Source organism: Lepus europaeus, chromosome 2, assembly GCF_033115175.1.
Source record: "Lepus europaeus isolate LE1 chromosome 2, mLepTim1.pri, whole genome shotgun sequence".
NCBI classification, from domain to species: Eukaryota; Metazoa; Chordata; class Mammalia; order Lagomorpha; family Leporidae; genus Lepus; species Lepus europaeus.
Window position 1 is genome coordinate 11,529,917 of NC_084828.1, and position 19,054 is coordinate 11,548,970.

General features: G+C 44.9%; 1 protein-coding gene across 5 annotated transcripts in view; it reads left to right on the plus strand.

The window, feature by feature from the left end:
- The window catches only part of GART (phosphoribosylglycinamide formyltransferase, phosphoribosylglycinamide synthetase, phosphoribosylaminoimidazole synthetase), a 30,928-nt gene extending 13,579 nt beyond the window's left edge, over positions 1-17,349 (plus strand). For 4 of the 5 annotated variants that reach the window (XM_062205836.1, XM_062205818.1, XM_062205826.1 and 1 more), the window contains exons 11-22: positions 818-1,049; positions 2,770-2,864; positions 3,781-3,890; positions 4,393-4,591; positions 7,190-7,441; positions 7,667-7,819; positions 10,707-10,913; positions 12,135-12,272; positions 13,558-13,688; positions 13,941-14,082; positions 15,949-16,064; positions 16,158-17,349. In XM_062205836.1, the coding sequence (XP_062061820.1) occupies positions 818-1,049; positions 2,770-2,864; positions 3,781-3,890; positions 4,393-4,591; positions 7,190-7,441; positions 7,667-7,819; positions 10,707-10,913; positions 12,135-12,272; positions 13,558-13,688; positions 13,941-14,082; positions 15,949-16,064; positions 16,158-16,349 (1,967 nt within the window). In that variant the 3' untranslated portion in view covers positions 16,350-17,349. The remainder of the gene's footprint in view (positions 1-817; positions 1,050-2,769; positions 2,865-3,780; positions 3,891-4,392; positions 4,592-7,189; positions 7,442-7,666; positions 7,820-10,706; positions 10,914-12,134; positions 12,273-13,557; positions 13,689-13,940; positions 14,083-15,948; positions 16,065-16,157) is intronic. The other variant, XM_062205810.1, reaches the window with a different exon arrangement.
- The last annotated feature ends 1,705 nt before the right edge of the window (positions 17,350-19,054 follow it).

A 19,054-nucleotide genomic window follows, 5' to 3' on the forward strand; every position in this document is an offset into this window, starting at 1 on the left:
AGACAGATAGCTTCCATCCACTAGTTCACCCTCCAGATAGCCACAGTGGCCAGGGCTGTGCCGGACTGGAGGCAGAAGCCAGGAGCTCCTTCCAGCTGTCTTATATGGTTACAAGGTGTCCCGGTACTTGGACCATCTTCCACTGCTTTTCCCAGGCTGTTAGCAGGGAGCTGGAACAGAAGTGGAACAACCAAGACACAAACCAGCACTCATATGAGATGCCAACATCTCTCAAGCGGTGACTTTACCCACTACCACAATGCCAGCCCTTGAAATGAGTTTTAATCATGAGGGGCCAGCGCTGTGTCATAGCAGGTAAGGCCACCACCTGCAGTGCTGGCATCCCATATGGGCACTGGTTCGAGTCCCAGCTGCTCCACTTCTGATCCAGCTCTCTGCTCTAGTCTGGGAAAGCAGTAGAAGATGGCCCAAGTCCTTGAGCCCCTGCACCCGCATGGGAAGACAGGGAGAAAGCTCCTGGCTTCATGCTTCACATTGGCGCAGCTCCCTCCATTGCAGTCATCTGGGAAGTGAACCAGAGGATGGAAGACCTCTCTCTCTCTGCCTCTCCTCTGTGTAACTGACTTTCAAATAAACAAATCTTTTTTAAAAAAAAAAGTTTTAATCATGAGATTTATCATAACACAAAGTTTCAGCAATATAGTTGTCACCCCAAAAAATAGAATGTTCTTAGAAGGGTTCTATCTACTATATTGGCTTATCTCTGGCCTGATAGGAGTTTTTTTTTTAAGTTGGAATTACATATCATTTTGATTTGAAATACTTCAAATTGTGTGTCCAATGTGCTCTCTTCCAGGGTTTCCTGAGGCTCAGGCTTTGGGACTGCAGGTGTTCCACGCAGGCACTGCTCTCAGAGAGGGCAAAGTAGTGACCAGCGGAGGTAGAGTCCTTACGGTGACAGCCGTCCAGGAAAACCTCATGTCGGCCCTTGAGGAAGCCAAGAAAGGACTAGCTGCTCTCAAGTTCGAGGGCGCCGTTTATAGGACGGACATTGGCTCTCGTGCCCTAGCTTTCCTCCGGCAACCCAGGTAAAGTTCTCTTCCTGAGGTGGTTATGGCACATCTTCAGACCTGGCAGCCACTTGGAAAATGGCGTTAACCCTACACTAAGTCATTCTGCAGTCTTCTTTATGAGACCGATTTTATGTTGGTTGTATTTCATTTGAGTCAAAACTGTTGATAGCAATACTCAAACTTCATGATAGCTACTTATGTTTGAAAGGTTTAGCAAACTCAGTACTGTTAAGGATTTCTGTTCTTTAAATTATCACATAGTTAAATATTGTGGTATTTGAATCATAATTCCTGGTTTTCTTAAAGAAGTCAACAAGAGAATATTTGCCATCTACCTTTGTAACTTAATTTGATTATACTGTAAGTTTTGCAGTCTCATTTTGTCACTGCATTTAATTCTGTTACTGAAGTGTATTTTTAACCCCTTGTTGGTTTATTTACTGACATGTACCAACTGTTCCCTCATAAAATCAATAAAATACTGATTGCAAATGTGAGTGTTTTTATTCTTCAACATGCATCATATTTACTGTTATTCATGAAGCTAATCTATTGGTAATGAATATATTTTAGGACAAAATGAGAAATTTTTAGCAACTTAATTTAAGCTATACTGTTTCCAGGAAGTTAATTCTTAAAACACGGGAATTTTTGTAATCAAAAACAAGAAAATAACATGGTAGATTTATTTTTCATTTAACAATTAGAAAATTCCATTGAAATAACCTTTTCCAGCGGACTGCAATGTTTAGTGTGAGTTTGCTATGTTTAAGAAGAAGAAAATGAGATGCCACAGTTAAGACTTTGTTTCCTATCTGAAAGTAGCCCCGAGCCGCTGACTTCGCACTAACTGCCAGCACTCTCAGCTCTAATTGCACTCTGGCTGCTCCTTTCAATAAAACGTCACGTATTTCTTCATGTCTCACTGCATCAGTAAACCAGAGTCCACACTTTGGCCACACAGGACTAGAGTTCACAAGCTTCACCTCTAACTTGGTAGCCCTATCTATAGAAGGAGGTGACGCAGAGTATCATTACCTGGTGTTGCTTTTCTTCCTTGTTTGATCTTCTTACTGTTCTCAGCTGTAAAGAGTGATAAAGTTCTAAATTATTACAATAAGAGCTAAATTTAATTATTTAGGGATATTCTTGTAGATTTGTTTTTAAACCTAATTTCCACTTTTCAGACTGTTTTGACATTAAATTAAAAGTGTAATGTGTTTGCTAGAGGCTGTGGGGAGGGAGGAACAGGGAGTTACTGTTTAACGAGTAGTTTCAGTTTTGCAAGATGAAACGTTATAGAAATGAATGGTGCTGATAGTTACATGACAAATACTACTGAATTAATACACCTGAAATTAGGATGGTACTTTTTTTAACATATTTTCCACAATATAAAAAATGAATTTTAAAAAATGACAGTGTACTTGTATTTAGCGGCCTGCCGTGAGTGCTCTGGAAGAGAAGGGGGGTTAAGTGAGAGGCGTGGCGGTCTGTGACGGTGCAGTGGAACTGCCTGCAGAGCTGTTGGCCAGCATTTGCATTCCCGGGACTTCTGCACCAGTGCAGTCAGAATCTGCGTGGGGCCAAGGCACAGACTTTCACTTGAAAACTTTTTAGTGCTTCAGGGGATGTGGAAATTACTTAAGATATCTTTTGCTTTGAATAATAGTTTAAGATGAAAGTCATTTCCCTGGCATTGACACGAAGTCTTCGTTGTTTTTTAATTCTTCAGAGGCCTGACTTACAAGGATTCGGGGGTTGACATTGCAGCTGGAAATATGCTGGTCAAAAAAATTCAGCCTTTAGCAAAAGCCACATCCCGACCAGGTAAAGCAGATCCTGTACTCAGCTCGCTTTGACAGACTTAGTGTGTTGGATTTGGACTTTATATTTAAATGAAGAAAAGTTTCCAAACTAGTGGCAGGTTACTCTAAGTCTTGCTGTAATTAAGCCAAGCTTATAGTCTTCCTTTTTTCTTTTTCCTTTTTTTTTTTTTTTTTTTTTTTTTTTCATTTGTATTTAAAGGAGAGAGAGAAGGAGATGTATTCCATCTGCTGGTTCACTCCCTAAATGCCTACAACAGACAGGCTAGGTCTGCCCAAAGCCGGTAACCATGCTCAGTTGAGCCTCCTGTGGGTTGTGGGGACTCAAGTACTTGAACCATTACCTTGCCTGCGGGGATGTTCCGTACAAGAAAGCAGGATCTAAAGCGGAGTAGCTGGGACTCAGACCAGGTGCTCCCACGTGGAATGCAGGCATCCCAAGCAGCCACTTAATTGCTGCACAGAACATCGGCCCTGGTCGATGCTTTCTGGTCTCGAAGAGAGGAAAGCATCTTTCTAAGGTTTTCTTATTTATCTTCATCTATTTGGAAGGCAGGGTGAGAGAGAGAAAGATCATCTATCCACTCCTCAAACACTGGGCTCCCACATGATGCCAGAACCCTAAGAACTCGAGCCATCATTACTGCCTCCCAAAGTATGCATTGGTAGGAAGCTGGATCAGAAACAGAGTAGCCAGGACTAGCCAGGACTTGAACAGCCTCTGATGTGCAAAACAGGCATCATAAGTGGTGGCTGAACTCCATGAACCACATCTCATAAGGCATTTCTTACCTACAATGTTATTTGCTGTCTCCTCAGAATATGCATCTTTTTATTTGGCCATTCATATGAAGGGGTGGTGTATGTATTCACGTTTAATCTGTTGAAATGTAGCAAGTAATTAATTTTCTATCCAATAGGCTGTGATGTTGATCTTGGAGATTTTGCTGGTCTTTTTGATTTGAAAGCAGCTGGCTTCAAAGATCCTCTTCTGGCCTCAGGAACAGATGGCGTTGGAACAAAACTGAAGGTAATCAGACACCTTGTGAATCAGACACCTTTTGTGAAAAATAATGAGATTAACTCTACTACTAAATATCTATTTTCCCTTTCAATTATATGAGCTAAAAAGACTTATACCAAACAGCCAGATAATATGGTTCAAATGTTTGCACATTTCTAACAACAAAATATTGTTCAGGGTGAAAGGTTATTTTAGGGGGTAAAAAGGGATAGTTTTGGGCCAGGTCACTTGATTTATCATCATTTTGCGTTCTTTTGTCCTTTGGTAGTAAAAGCAGCTAGATTTTGCGATTTGTTAGTCTCCCTTGATAAATTGATTAAAGATATATGAGGCTACTTCAACAAGTTCATGGAAAAAGTGTATTAAAAGATGAGTCTATTCTTTTGCAAAATAATGTTTAAATCCATGCATAGTTTCTTCACAACAGTCATTTTCCATAAACTTTTTCATGAACCCTTATAGCTTGGTCTTACTCTCTCATGTGGATCTTTATTTTGTTCTTGTGTAGATTGCTCAGCTGTGCAATAAACATGATACCATTGGTCAAGATTTGGTTGCAATGTGTGTGAATGATATTCTGGCACAAGGAGCAGAGCCCCTCTTCTTCCTCGATTACTTCTCCTGTGGGAAACTTGACCTCAGTACAGCCGAAGCCGTTGTTGCTGGCATCGCGAAAGCTTGTGGGCAGGCTGGATGTGCTCTCCTTGGTATGATCCTCCACTAGGACCCCCGTCTTCTCACTGTGTTGTAGCCCTGTGTATAATCGTGATCAGTGCCTAGCAAGAGAGACTGTATGTCACAAGATGTGGCAAATAAGATACATATTAAACTACATAAATTAATCTTAGACCCTGGGGCCCTCCAACCCCTGCTCAAGGGTTTGTCTCTCAGACCCATAACCTAGACTGTCTTCTTGATCTTTGACCATCTTTCTACGCCTGTCTCTCAGTAACCTCCTACACAGAGAGGCCTTGTCACTGTCCCTGCAGCAGAGGCAGATGGGTTCCTGTCATCTTCACTTAAGACACATTTTCCCACAGAAGTGACATCAAGAATTAAATATACCCAGGTTTTATAGAAATTGCTTAGTTATCCCTCACCTCAAAGAAATGGTATATCTGAGGTAAAAGATGGGCCAATTAACCCTGCTAGGATCATTGCATATTTTGTGTGTATATTGGAATGTCACAGTGGGGGCAGGCATTTAGCACAGCGGTTAAGACACCTGCCTATCGGAGTGCTTGGGTTCACTCGCCGGCTCTTGATTCCAGCTTCCTGCTGATGCAAACCCTGTGAACCAGCAAATGGGTGAGAGTTCTCTCACTCCCTCTCCTCTCTCTCCTTCCGCCTGGAAAATGAATTTAAGAATGTTTTATAACAATCCATGGAGGCAAAATGTGACGTTGATTTGGTGAAGAAATAGAAACTGTGCAATCTTCTTTAAAAAAGAAAAGGAAAATATTACTAAGCTATATATGAAATTTTTTGAGCACAATGAATTTGTAGTTTTGCCAAGTAACAAAATTATCTCTTTTGTATTATCATTTCTGTGAATAAGTCTGTCTTAGAAGCCAAAAAGCTCCCTTCAATTATCTCTTGGTTTCTACTTTGGAGTTTACCTGTCTCTACCTTATATCTTTTTTTTTTTTTTTTTTTTTTTTTTTTTTTAAGATTTACTTTATTTATTTGAAAGGCAGTTACAGAGAGAGAAAGGAAGAACAGAGAGAGAGAGAGATCTTCTATCCACTGGTTCACTCCCGAAATGGCCACAGTGGTTGAAGCTGGGCCAGGCTGAAGCTAGGAGCCAGGAGCTTCTTCTGGGTCTCCCACATGCATGCAGGGGCCCAAGCACTTGGGCCATCCTCTGCTGATTTCCCAGGCACATTAGCCTGGAGCTGGATCAGAAGTGGAGCAGCCAGGACTCAAACTGGTAACCATAGGTATGCAGGCGCTCTAGGCCGGGGCTTTAACCCACTGCACCACAGTGCCGCCTCTGCCTTATAACTTTATATGATGTGACCAGAAAGGTGTACTATGCTAAAGTTTTTAAGCCAAGGCATTTGGAGTTGAGCAGTCTGGTTAAATCACTTCTCTAAGCCTGTGCCACCCCTTGGAATATGGAGTGATTATAAAGATCGAATATTTATGACACTGTTTCTGAAACTAAACTGCTACAGGTTTGTTTTTTTATTTCTTTATTTATTTTAAGGCATAAATTTCATAAGTACAACTTTAGGAACATAGTTATTCTTCCCACCATACCCGCCCTCGCACCCTTTGTCCTCCTCCCTCTTCCCAATCCCATTCTCCATTAAGATTCATTTTCAGTTAACTTTGTACACAGAAGACCAACCCTGTACTAAGTAAAGATTACACCAATTTGCACACACAAAAAACTGGGAACAAGTTTTACAGTTAACTCTCTTTTTTTTTTTTAAACGATTTTATTTATTTATTTGAGAGAGAGTTACAGATGGTGAGAGGAGTGGGAGACAGAGAGAAAGGTCTTCCTTCTGCTGGTTCACTCCCCAGATGGCATCAATGGCCGGAGCTACGCTGATCCAAAGCCAGGAGCCAGGAGCTTCTTCCGGGTCTCCCACGTGGGTGCAGGGACCCAAGCACTTGGGCCATCCTCTGCTGCTTTCCCAGGCCATAGCAAGGAGCTGGATTGGAAGAGTAGCAGCTGGGATTAGAACCAGCACCCATGTGGGATGCCAGAACTTCAGGCCAGGGCTTTAACCCGCTGCGCCACAGCGCCAGCCCCTACAGTTAACTCTCATAATACAACTTATTGAGGACAGAGGTCCTACATGGGGAGTTAGTGCACAGTGACCCCTGTTGTTAATTTAAGAATTAACACTCTTATATATGATGTCAGTGACCACTCAAGGCTCTTTACATGAGCTGCCTAGGATATGGAAGCCTTTTGAATCCACAGACTTCATCAGTATTTAGACAAGGCCATAAGTAAAGTGGAAGTTCTCGCCTCCCTTTAGAGAAAAGTATATCCTTCTTTGATGGCCAGTTTCAGAAGGGGTTTTATATTCAACTGAGCATTCAGCCTGTGAAAGTAGTGATGTTTGGAGGCTGCATATGTACTTGTTAGAGGTATTACCTCATCTCACACTTTGTGGAAATTAGTGCTATTTTCCTAGAAATTGTGCTTGGTTGAAAGGCCTGTTAGGATAGAGAATGGGATATAGCCGCATGTTTCATTGTTCATGTTAAGGGTGGCTGGTGTCCCTGTTTCCTGTGCAGATTTATAAATATTATATGACTTCTTTGCCCTTGTGTCACTCTGCCAGGAGGTGAAACAGCAGAAATGCCTGACATGTATCCTCCTGGAGAGTACGACCTTGCTGGTTTTGCCGTCGGCGCCATGGAACGAGATCAGAAACTCCCTCACCTAGAAAGAATCACCGAAGGGGATGTTGTTATTGGAATAGCTTCATCTGGTCTACACAGCAATGGATTTAGCCTTGTGAGGAAAATTGTAGCCCAGTCTTCACTTCAGTACTCCTCTCCAGCACCTGATGGTTGTGGTGACCAGACCTTAGGTAAATTCCCTCGTGTTCGAACTGTGCTGCTTGGAAATACCTGAACCCACTTAGTAGGTTTAGTCTCTCCTTACCCAAAGCTAGAATGGGAGGCTGTGTGTTACCCTGTGGTTTGAGTTCTTGGACGTTGTAGTACAGCTGGTGTGTCTACAGCATCACACTCTCCATTTCAGAATTGTTTTATATTCATGAGCCAAGTTTTTATCTTATCTCTTCAACGTACAGGGGACCTACTTCTAACTCCAACAAGAATCTACAGCCATTCGCTGCTACCTGTCCTACGGTCAGGTCATGTCAAGGCTTTTGCCCACATTACCGGTGGAGGATTGCTGGAAAACATCCCCAGAGTCCTCCCTCAGAAATGTGGTGTGGATCTAGGTAAGATCTGGAAAAGGAGCTTTTTATTCAAAAACTGTTGAGGAAAAAAAATGCCCTGTGGGAGAAAACTCTGTGGGTAGTTAACACACATAGGATTAATTATACATAAGAAATTCTTTTAAAAAAAAAATTATGTATTTATTTGAAAGAATTACAGAGAGAGAGCTTTCGTCTGCTGGTTTACTCCCCAAATGGCTGAAATCAGGAGCAAGAGCTTCTTCTGGGTCTCCCACATGAGTGAAGGGGCCCACAGACTTGAGCCATCTTCCACGGTGTTCTCAGGCACATTAGCAGGGACTGGAGAAGTGGAGCAGAGCCCATCTGGGATGCCAGCTCTGCAGATGGTGGCTTTACCCACCGCACCACAGCCCTGGCCCCTACCACTTTGCTTTATTATCCACATGTGTAAGGCAGAAAATCTTCCTATGTGATTGGCTAATGTAAACATGCAGTGCTCTACAGCCAGCATCCCATATCTGAGCACTGGTTCAAGTCTTGACTGCTCTGTTTCTGATCCGGCTCCTTGCTAATCTGCCTGTGAAGGCCGCCAAAGATGGCCCAAGTGTTTGAGTCTCCGCCACCCATATGGTATACCAGGATGGAGTTCCTGGCTCCTGGCTTCAGCCTGGCCTACCCCTGGCTAATGTGGACATTTGGGGCGTGAACCAGAAGATGGAAGATGTCTCCCCTCTCGCCTTCTCTCCCTCTCTCTTTGACATTCTGCCTTTCAAGTAAATAATTCCTGAAAAAATTAAAATCAGTGCTCTGTGCAGATCTTCAAAGAGTGTTGGTAACTTCAAGTTCTATCATGAACCCTCATGCCGTGAAGCTATTAAGTAGCACATAGGAAATCAGAGGACCTGAAGCATGACAGGGAAGGAAAATAGATTTGAGGATCATTTCATGCTCAGAAGGGAAAAGAAGTCCTGCATTGCTGGTTAAATAGGGGGGTGGATGGTAACGGCATCAATAGAGGGGAAAGAGTAGGTTTGGAGTAGCAAGTGAGCATACTTCAGTGTTTCACATCTTCAGTGTTTATGAGCAGAGATGAAAAGCAGACTACAACTAAGTTGGGTGGTCACGTACACATAGTAATAGTTGTAGCCAAGAGGGGAGAGGGGCCAGAGGTCATCCCACAGTGAGAAGCAGTGAAGGGATTGGGATGTGGCACTGCTCAGCAGCACAGAGGTCTGGGAGGAGGGCCAGGAACTGGCCGATGTGTACTTCAGAGTTTCCCGGAAAGCAGCCTACTGGAGAGAGATACCACCAACCGATTCTTATGTGGCAATGGGTGACACATGTAGAGACAGTGAGCAGAGATGCCTATTCCAGGAATTTACTGGTGAAAGCGAAAGTAGAAAAATGTAGCCACATGACAGAGTGAAGGACAGGGTTTTTCCTCTCTGTTTTTCAGGATAGAGACACAGTCAGAGGAACTGTTCTACCCATCATAGTCAACTAATAAGAATTGACTTGAGGGAACAGAAACTGAGGAAGATCACACACATGATTTCCCAGTGGAGTGGGCATCATGGTGCAGCAAGTGAAGCTGCCACTTAGGAGTCCCACAACCCATATTGGAGTGCTGGTTCCAGTCCAGGCTACTACTATTGCAGTCCTCCTGCCACCCACGTGGGAGACCTGGGTGGAGTTCCTGGCTTCAGCCTGACCCAGTCCAGGCCCTCGTAGACATGTGGGGAGTGAAGAAGTGGATAGAATGTCTCTCTCTTTCTGTCTTTCCTTCTCTCTAACTTTTGGGAAAAAATCATAAAAAATTAGGGAGGTATGCATTTAGCATAGCAGTAAAGGTGCTAGTTAATATACCATATCCCGTGTTAGAGTGCTGAGGTCTGTGCCAAGCTCTGTCTTCTGATTCCAGCCTCTTGCTAATGCAGACCCTGGAAGGCAGCAATGATGGCTCAAGTAATTGGGCTTCTGCCACTTATGTGGGAGTTTCCAGCTTCAGCCTGCTCCAGCTGTGAGCATCGCAGGCATTTGGGGAGAAAACTGGCAATGAGAGCTGACTCACTCCCTCACTCTGTCTTTCTCTCTTGCCTCTCGAAGATATTTTAATTTTAAGTAAATTTTTAAATATAAATAAGAGGTATACACAGCATATTGAACTTAAACCTTTTCTGAAGCATGACTTTTCTTGAATTGTGTATGTATCTCCTGTAAGCCACCTAGTTTAACATCATACAGAGTATATTTTGGTCATCACCAAGACCCAGCTAACCATTCACGGAAAGGTGGTAAGCCATCCTTTACTGAAGTTCACATATCTAATCCATCAGGGGACTTCTGAGGGTCTAGTTAGTTCACATAGCAGAAAACTTTACTCAGTTGTGAATACTGAGCCTGTCATCAAACAAGGTTCTTAATTTCTAAGATACAAATGTATACCTCCCAAGACCTGTGCTGTAGCATAGATTAAGCCTCTGCCTACAGTGCCAGCATCCCATACTGGCGCCAGTTTGAGTCCCAGCTGCTCCACTTCCAATCTGGCTCTCTACTAATGTGCTAGGGAAAGCAGCAGAAGATGGCCCGAGTCCTTGGGCCTCTGCCATGAATGTGGGAGACCTGGAAGAAGCTCTGGCTCCTGGATTCGGCCTGGCCCAGCCCTGGCCATTGCTCGCTCGCTCTCTCGCTCGCTCTGCTCTCCCTCTCCCTCTCCTCTCCCTCTCTCTCTCTGCGCCTTTCAAATAAATAAATAAATATTTTAAACAAAAAAAAAAAAAAACAAAAAGAGAAGTTCTGAAAGGCCAGTTATATTTTAGTCCTATATGAAACAGCAAAGCCTGATTGCAATTTCTGTGTCTCCATATGTGTGTAGCTTTGCACTTTGTAGGAGCCAAGAAGCTAATCAGACAATTCTTGCTTGTTGCAGATGCCCGGACCTGGAGGATCCCCAGGATCTTCTCATGGTTACAGCAAGAAGGGCAGCTCTCTGAAGAAGAGATGGCCAGAACATTTAACTGTGGGGTTGGGGCTGCCCTCGTGGTATCAAAGGATCAGACAGAGCGGATTCTGAGGGACATTTGGCAGCACCAGGAAGAAGCCTGGGTGATTGGCAGTGTGGTCGCTTGTCCTGAAGGTAGTCATTCTTTGTTTTTATGTGTCTAATCTTCAGTGTAATTGAACCCCACCTCATGGACACTCTGCCCACCTATTATTCCAGCCATTGTCGTTGTTACCCCTGTAACATAACAGAACGCACCCCATTTAGAGCACATTTCTCTTTCTGCCTCAGAGCTCTGACACCTCGGTCTAGTGCACACCTACACCCCACAGGATCACTTCCTAAAATGATCCCCCTGTTTGCAAGACCTCACGGCTCCACTTTCTGGTGCAGCTCAGTTCAGGGAATAGTGAATGAGCACCCTGGTAAGCCCTGGGTATTCGTTGGGCCTCTGCTAGAAATGCTGGAAGTTGGCAGTGGCAGAGCAGCTTAATTAAAAATGTCAGAGCTTGTTGTATTTGCCTGCATTTGTCTTTTTTTTTTTTTTTTTTTTTTTGGACAGGCAGAGTGGACAGTAGAGGGAGACAGAGAGAAAGGTCTTCCTTTTGCCGTTGGTTCACCCTCCAATGGCCGCCGCGGTAGGTGCGCTGCGGCCGGCGCACCACGCCGTTCCGATGGCAGGAGCCAGGTGCTTCTCCTGGTCTCCCATGGGGTGCAGGGCCCAAGCACTTGGGCCATCCTCCACTGCTCTCCCTGGCCACAGCAGAGAGCTGGCCTGGAAGAGGGGTAACCGGGACAGGATCGGTGCCCCGACCGGGACTAGAACCTGGTGTGCCAGTGCCGCAAGGCGGAGGATTAGCCTGTTAAGCCACGGCTCTGGCCTGCATTTGTCTTTATTTCTACTGTTGTGTAGCCTTCAGGCAAGTCCTCCAAATACCAGAAGGATAACGCCCTTCAGCTCACCTTATAATCAGAAACCGCCTGTTTCTTACCCTCCTGAATCGTGTCTTTGAGTGACCCTCCTGGACCACTAGCCCAGCCCAGTGCCAGGAGGTTGTGACACTTGTGGATAGTCTCTCTGGGAGGATTAACCAGGGATTAGGGACAGATGCTGACAGGCAATGACAGCCTCGTAAGCTTCTGATGACAAGCTGTTCTGTAGCGCTCGGCTGAAGCAGGTGACTGCAGCGTTCACCTTCATCTTTGTGAATGAGTAATGTTAAGTGATAAACCTGCTGTTAATTTGGTCCTTGCATATCTTGTTTTCAGAACAAAATACAGTATTGCAAGGTTTTCATAAAGCACTTTTCTTTCTGTTATCCTTGTTAATTCACAATTGTTCTTCATGAAATGAAGGTTCCCCTCGTGTGAAAGTCAACAATCTGGCGGAAGCCATGCAAATGAATGGCTCAGTACTGGAAAACAGCTCCCTGAAAAACCATTGCTCCGTCCAACCCGGAAAGGCAAAAGTGGCTGTCTTAATATCCGGAACAGGTGAGATGTGGCTTTCTCTTCACTGTGAAGCTGCAGATGCTCTTCTCTTCCTCCTCCTCTCCTCCAAGAAAAGGACACTCTCAGGTTGTCAAGATCCTCCAGAGTCGGGGGATTCGCTGAGCAGGGGATCCTCGTATCCCTCGCCTTTCCAGCCTTCTCGTGAATTTAACCCCACTCCCAAAGAAAACGCAGAGAAGGTGGTTAACGAGAAACTGGAAGAGACAGGAAGGGCGGAAAGTCCAGTCTCCTTTGTGTGATAACTTCGTAGGAAGGTCTTAAGACAGTTGCAGCTTTTTTTATTTTTATTTTTTTTTATTTTTGACAGGCAGAGTGTACAGTGAGAGAGAGAGAGAGAGACAGAGAGAAAGGTCTTCCTTTGCCGTTGGTTCACCCTCTAATGGCCGCCACGGTAGCGCGCTGCAGCCGGCGCACCGCGCTGTTCCGATGGCAGGAGCCAGGTGCTTATCCTGGTCTCCCATGGGGTGCAGAGCCCAAACACTTGGGCCATCCTCCACTGCACTCCCTGGCCACAGCAGAGAGCTGGCCTGGAAGAGGGGCAACCAGGACAGGATCGGTGCCCCGACCGGGACTAGAACCCGGTGTGCCGGCGCCGCAAGGCGGAGGATTAGCCTGTTGAGCCACGGCGCCGGCCAGTTGCAGCTTTTTAACTGTTACTAGTTTTAAGAATAAAAATTTACGTTTGACTTTGTAACAGGAGTACAGTAATCAGAGGATCGTATTTTCCCAGATGGATGTAGCATGTTCCCATCTACTGTAAACAGCATCGCTGTGAATGTTATTATAAGTACACAGTATGTATATTTTTTAAGTGTGTATCTGATTATTCCTTTAGTGTATGTACCCAGAGGTGAAATCATTTTGCAAATTGACTTTAAGGTTTCAATATATTTTAGGCTCAAGTCGATGGTAAGCAAAGAAAGTATTACAAGGATTTATTCTTCCTGAGAAGGTCGATTTTCTTGCCTTAATTAAGCAGCTTATTCCTCATCAATCAGTGTTAAAGTCACGTCCCGGTGTTTCTGCTGCAATGCCGGATTGTAAGATGTTATTTGCAGGAGCAGTTATACCTCCTAGAGCCGGGAGTACCTGTGTTCTTCACAGCCTAGTAATTCATTATCCCAGAGGAAGGGAGTTTTAGAGCCTTCTATATGTTACCAGTTTTTCCCAAGACATTGATTCAGAAAGTTTGATCTTCCTATGTCCAGAATAGCATCTGTCTCTTTTTAAAAAGTGTGAGCTCATTTGTGTCTTTCTTCATTTTCAGGTTCAAACCTCCAGGCACTCATAGACAGCACTCAGGATCCAAACAGCTCCTCACACATTGTTGTTGTCATTTCTAATAAAGCTGCGGTCGCGGGCTTAGAGAAAGCAGAAAGAGCTGGTATTCCCACCAGAGTAAGTCCCTGGGATAAAGTTCTTTCCGTGGGCTGTGTTTAAGCTCTTCGTGTACTCTCAGGCCCCAGATCTGTGGTGTCCTCTTTGGACTTCTGCATTCTAGGGAATGCTAGGCTTCCCTTTCGTTCTTTCTTTGTACTCATCTCTCTGGCAGGCATGTCTTCGTAGGAAAGTGAAGTATGAGTTATGTAAAGGTTGAGTTTTAGCCTATTTTGCTAATCTGTTGAAAAGTTGTGCTTTTCTCTATTACAGGTAATTAATCATAAATTATATAAAAATCGTGTAGAATTTGACAATGCAGTTGACCAAGTCCTTGAAGAGTTCTCCACAGACATAGTCTGTCTTGCAGGATTCATGAGAATTCTCTCTGGTCCCTTTGTTAGAAAATGGAATGGTAAGCAAAAATTATTTGATACCACATTGAGTAGTCAACTGAAAATGGATTCCAGAATGGTTAACCTGCCAGCCAGTCTCAGTAGTGAAATATTTACTATGATATTTTAACACAGGCCATAACTTAATTTCCTTTTCATTACCTAAAAGAGTGGCCCAATGATGATTTGTTAATCTGCTGTCTTCTAATTGTCTTTAACTTGCTGTAATTCATCACGGTTTCTAATAGAGCTTAACTTTGTTCACATTATTGCAAAGATAATATTTCGTCTTCTGAATAAATGTTTGGAAACTCCTCTTATGCTTTCATGGAAGCAAGAGAAAGTGACTTCCTAGATCCCAAAATGAGGGGTCCATCCCCTCCATAGAAAGCAGAGACCGTTGCCAGAGAGGGCAAGGAAAACGCTGACAAAAAACACATACTATGTTGTGTTGTTACTTTGTCCCCCAGAAGCTTTGGATGCGTTGTTTTCTCTTTTTTGCACATATTTGGGCAATAAATGCATTTTCCTTCCAAAGAATTTTTATTTTCTTGGTTGACCATAAAGCACTTGGGACTTTGGTGACACAGGCACGAAGAACTAACTAATCTAGCATCTGATTGGTGAACACATCACTTTATGATTAGAAGTCAAGAACATAGGGACCAGTGTTGTGAAACAAGTGAAGCCACCGCTTACAATGCCAACAGTCCATTATCAGTGTTCTGGTTCAAGTCCCCGCTACTCAAATTCCAGTCCCACTTCCTCCTAACATACATGGGAAGGCAGCAGAATATGGCCCCAAAGAGTTGAGCACCTGCCACCCTTATGGGAGACCATGATCATTGGAGTTCTTGGCTTCAGTCTGACTTAGACCTGGCTGTTAAAAGCAGAAGTCAAACACATAGACACATTGCAAATGCCAGCAACACTGAATTTTCTTGATGAGCCCTACCATCCAGCTTAGACCCCTCCATCTTCCCATCACTGTGGACACCTCTTTACCATGCCTTTGGTTGTGCAAGGCAAGTACTTGCTGGTGCTCAGGCCTCCTGGATAGGAACTAGATATATTTTTTTTCAAAGATGTATTTATTTATTTGAAAGTCAGAGTTACACAGAGAGAGAAGGAGAGACAGAGAGAGAGAGGTCTTCCCTCTGCTGGTTCACTCCCCAATTGGCCACAGCAGCCGGAGCTGTGCCGATCTGGAGCCAGGAGCCTCCTCCAGGTCTCCCACATAGGTGCAGAGGCCCAAGGACTTGGGCCATCTTCTGCTTTCCCAGGCCATAGTAGAGAGCTGGACTGGAAATGGATCAGCCGGGATGCGAACTGGCACCCATATGGGATGCTGGCACTGCAGGTAGTAACTTTACCTGCTACGCCACAGCGCCAGCCCCTGGAGCTATATTTCCCTTTACCTCAATTTTGTGTTTGGCAAAGAAAACATCCATCCCAGAAATCCAACTTCTGTTTTTCTTCTGATTCTAGACAGGAAAATATATATTATCATAGAATGTTTAAAATTCTGATCACTCGGCTGGCACCGCAGCTCACTAGGCTAATCCTCCGCCTGCGGCACCAGCACCCCGGGTTCTAGTCCTGGTTGGGGCACCAGTTCTGTCCCGGTTGCTCCTCTTCCAGTCCAGCTCTCTGCTGTGGCCCGGGAGTGCAGTAGAGGATGGCCCAAGTGCTTGGGCCCTGCACCCGCATGGGAGACCAGGAGGAAGCACCTGGCTCCTGACTTCTGAATGGTGCAGTGCACCGGCCGTAGTGGCCATTTGGGGAGTGAACCAATGGAAGGAAGACCTTTCTCTTTGTCTCTCTCCTGTCTAACTCTGCCTGTCAAAAATAAATAAATTCTGATCACTGTGCTTTTTTATTTCTAGGGAAAATGCTCAACATCCACCCATCCTTACTCCCTTCTTTCAAGGGTGCGAATGCCCATGAGCAGGCTCTGGAGGCTGGCGTCACAGTCACCGGCTGCACCGTGCACTTCGTCTCTGTAAGTCTGTCTGTTTACCAGAGTAGTAGCAGTGGCTGGATGCAAATGCACTGGCTAGAAGGTGGTGTTCAACATCTCTGCTTCCTTTTCTAGGAAGATGTAGACGCCGGACAAATTATTTTACAAGAAGCTGTTCCCGTGAAAAGGGGTGACACTGTGGCAACTCTGTCTGAAAGAGTAAAATTAGCAGAACATAAAGTATTTCCTGCAGCCCTCCACCTGGTGGCCTGTGGAGCTGTACGGCTTGGAGAAAATGGCAAGATCTGTTGGGTTAAAGAGGAATAAAGCCTAATTCCAGAGTGGAGCTGTTTTGAAAGAATTGTGACTATTTGCTTGGTAGTGGTTTGTTATTTTGTTTTTTTGTTTTTTTGTTTTTTTGTTTTTTTGTTTTGTGGACTTGGCCCAAAAGGCTACTAATGTGCCTGGGAAAGCAGAGGAATGGCCCAGATACTTGGCTCCTGGCTTCAGCCTACACCAGCCATAGCTATTGCAGCCACTTGGGGAGTGAACTAGCAGATGGAACATCTCTCTTTATCCCTCCCTATCCTTCTCTCTGCTACTCTGCCTTTCAAATAAATAAATCTTTTTTTTAAAAAAAGATCTCACCCTTACTCCCTTGGCCATTTTTTTTTTAATAAACACATTTATTAAAAACAAGAATAGTGCAGCAAATCTAAGACATACAAATATCTGTGATGGTTGGTATTTTACCTTTCTTATTCACAGTCCACAATCAAGCTGGTCATTCAGAATTCCCTTCACTAAAGCCAAAGAAGATACTAACACTTAGAGTCTTGTCTTCCTTTTCTGACCAATACAACCTCAATTTTTTAAGTCACGTATTCTCTAATTGTTAAGTATTATGCTTTTGAAGCCATGGCTGCTGAATGTGCCTGAATCAAAAGGTGCAAGAAATGATGAGGAGATGCCCAACTCTGTCACCTGGTGCCACTCCTGTTCTTGGCTGATCCTAGTGTGTAAAAGTAGCTCAGCTGGGGCCAGCGCTGTGGCGTAGTGGGTAAAGCTGCCGCCTGCAGTGCCGGCATCCCATATGGGCGCTGATTCAAGACCCGGCTTCTCCACTTCCGATCCAGCTCTCTGCTATGGCCTGGGAAAGCAGTAGAAGATGGCCCAAGTCCTTGGGCCCTGCACCCATGTGGGAGACCTGGAAGAAGTTGCTGGCTTCGGATCGGCGCAGCTCCCACTGTTGCAGCCATCTGGGGAGTGAACCAGGGGATGGAAGTCCTCTCTCTGCCTCTCTGTAGCTCTCCCTTTCAAATAAATAAAATCTAGCCTGCGCCGCGGCTCACTAGGCTAATCCTCCGCCTTGCGGCGCCGGCACACCAGGTTCTAGTCCCGGTCGGGGCACCGATCCTGTCCCAGTTGCCCCTCTTCCAGGCCAGCTCTCTGCTGTGGCCAGGGAGTGCAGTGGAGGATGGCCCAAGTGCTTGGGCCCTGCACCCCATGGGAGACCAGGAGAAGCACCTGGCTCCTGGCTTCGGATCAGCGCGGTGCGCTGGAAGCAGCGCGCTGCCGCGGCGGCCATTGGAGGGTGAACCAACGGAAAAAGGAAGACCTTTCTCTCTGTCTCTCTCTCACTGTCCACTCTGCCTGTCAAAAAATTTAAAAAAAAATAATTAATTAAAAATAATAAAATAAAAAAATAAAATCTTTTTAAAAAAAACTATTGTAATTCATTATTCAACAAAGCTTGGGCAGAAATCAAGAATGCTGATATTGGAATATTGGAAGCGTGGTAGGTGCTGTTGGGGAGGGACGGAGCAGTAGGGCACTCACCAGGTAGGTAAAGAGGGGTAATGGAACTGTGTCTATTTCCCTGTCGTTCCAGTTTTCCATCCGGAACAAGGAGGTCAAGGCCTACGGCACCACGCTCAGCACCACATTTCTTATGAGCAGGGCACAGCCATTGTCACACAGCTGAGCAGCCACAGTGGTGTGACAGCCCTGCCTGAGCTTCAGTGCGCCTCAGTGGTTGCAGACCTAGAAGCCATGTGCAAATCTCCCTTCGAGTGAATTCTAAACATAACAGCAAAGGACTCTTAGAGTCACTATTTTCATTGCAAATAATAAACTCTAGCCTTAAAAGTAGTGAGTCGAGGGGCCAACATTGTGGCATGGTGGGTGAAGCCATCACCTGTAATACCGCCATCCTGTTCACTAGTTGGTGTCCTGGCAGCTCCACTTCAGATCCAGCTTCCTGCTGATGGCCTGGGAAAAGCAGTGGAAGATGGCCCAAGTGTTTGGGCCTCTGCACCCATGTGGGAAACCCAGATGAAGCTCCTGGCTCCTGGCTTTGGTTTAGCCTAGCCCTGGCCAGTGCAGCCATCTAGGGAGTGAGCCAGCAGATGGAAGATCTCTAACTCCTTCAAATGAATAAATCTGTAAAAAAAAAAAAAAAAAAAAAAAATGCAAAAGAGTGTGGCAGGGCTCCCCAGACCACAGAGACCTGCTCTGCCAATAGAACTCATCACTGCCTCCATACAAGCTGGGACCTTCCTCCTGTAGTCCACTTTCACCCACCATCAAGTGGGAAGTCCAGATTCTATTACAACAGTGGACTTGAGGTGGTACAGCAAGTTAAGTTGTGGCCTGCAACACCAATCTTCTAAGTGAGCACCAGTTTGAGTTCCAGCTGCTCCACTCCCAATCCAGCTCCCGCTACTTTGCCTAGGAAAGCAACGGATGATGGCCTAAGTGCTTGGGCCCCTGAACTCATGTGGGAGAGCAGAATGGAGGTTCTGGCTCCTGGGTTCCACCTGGGCCAGCCTTGGCCATTACAGATGAAAGTCTCTCTCCTTCTCTTCCTCTCTCTAACTCTGCCTTTCAAATAATAAATAAATAGATTTGTAAAAAAAAAAAAAAAAATGAGTGACAGATCTCCATCCTTCTATCCAGTTTCACTCCCCAAATGGCTGCAGCCAGGCTGAAGCCAGGAACCAGGGACTTCGTCAAGTTTCCCATGTGTTTTG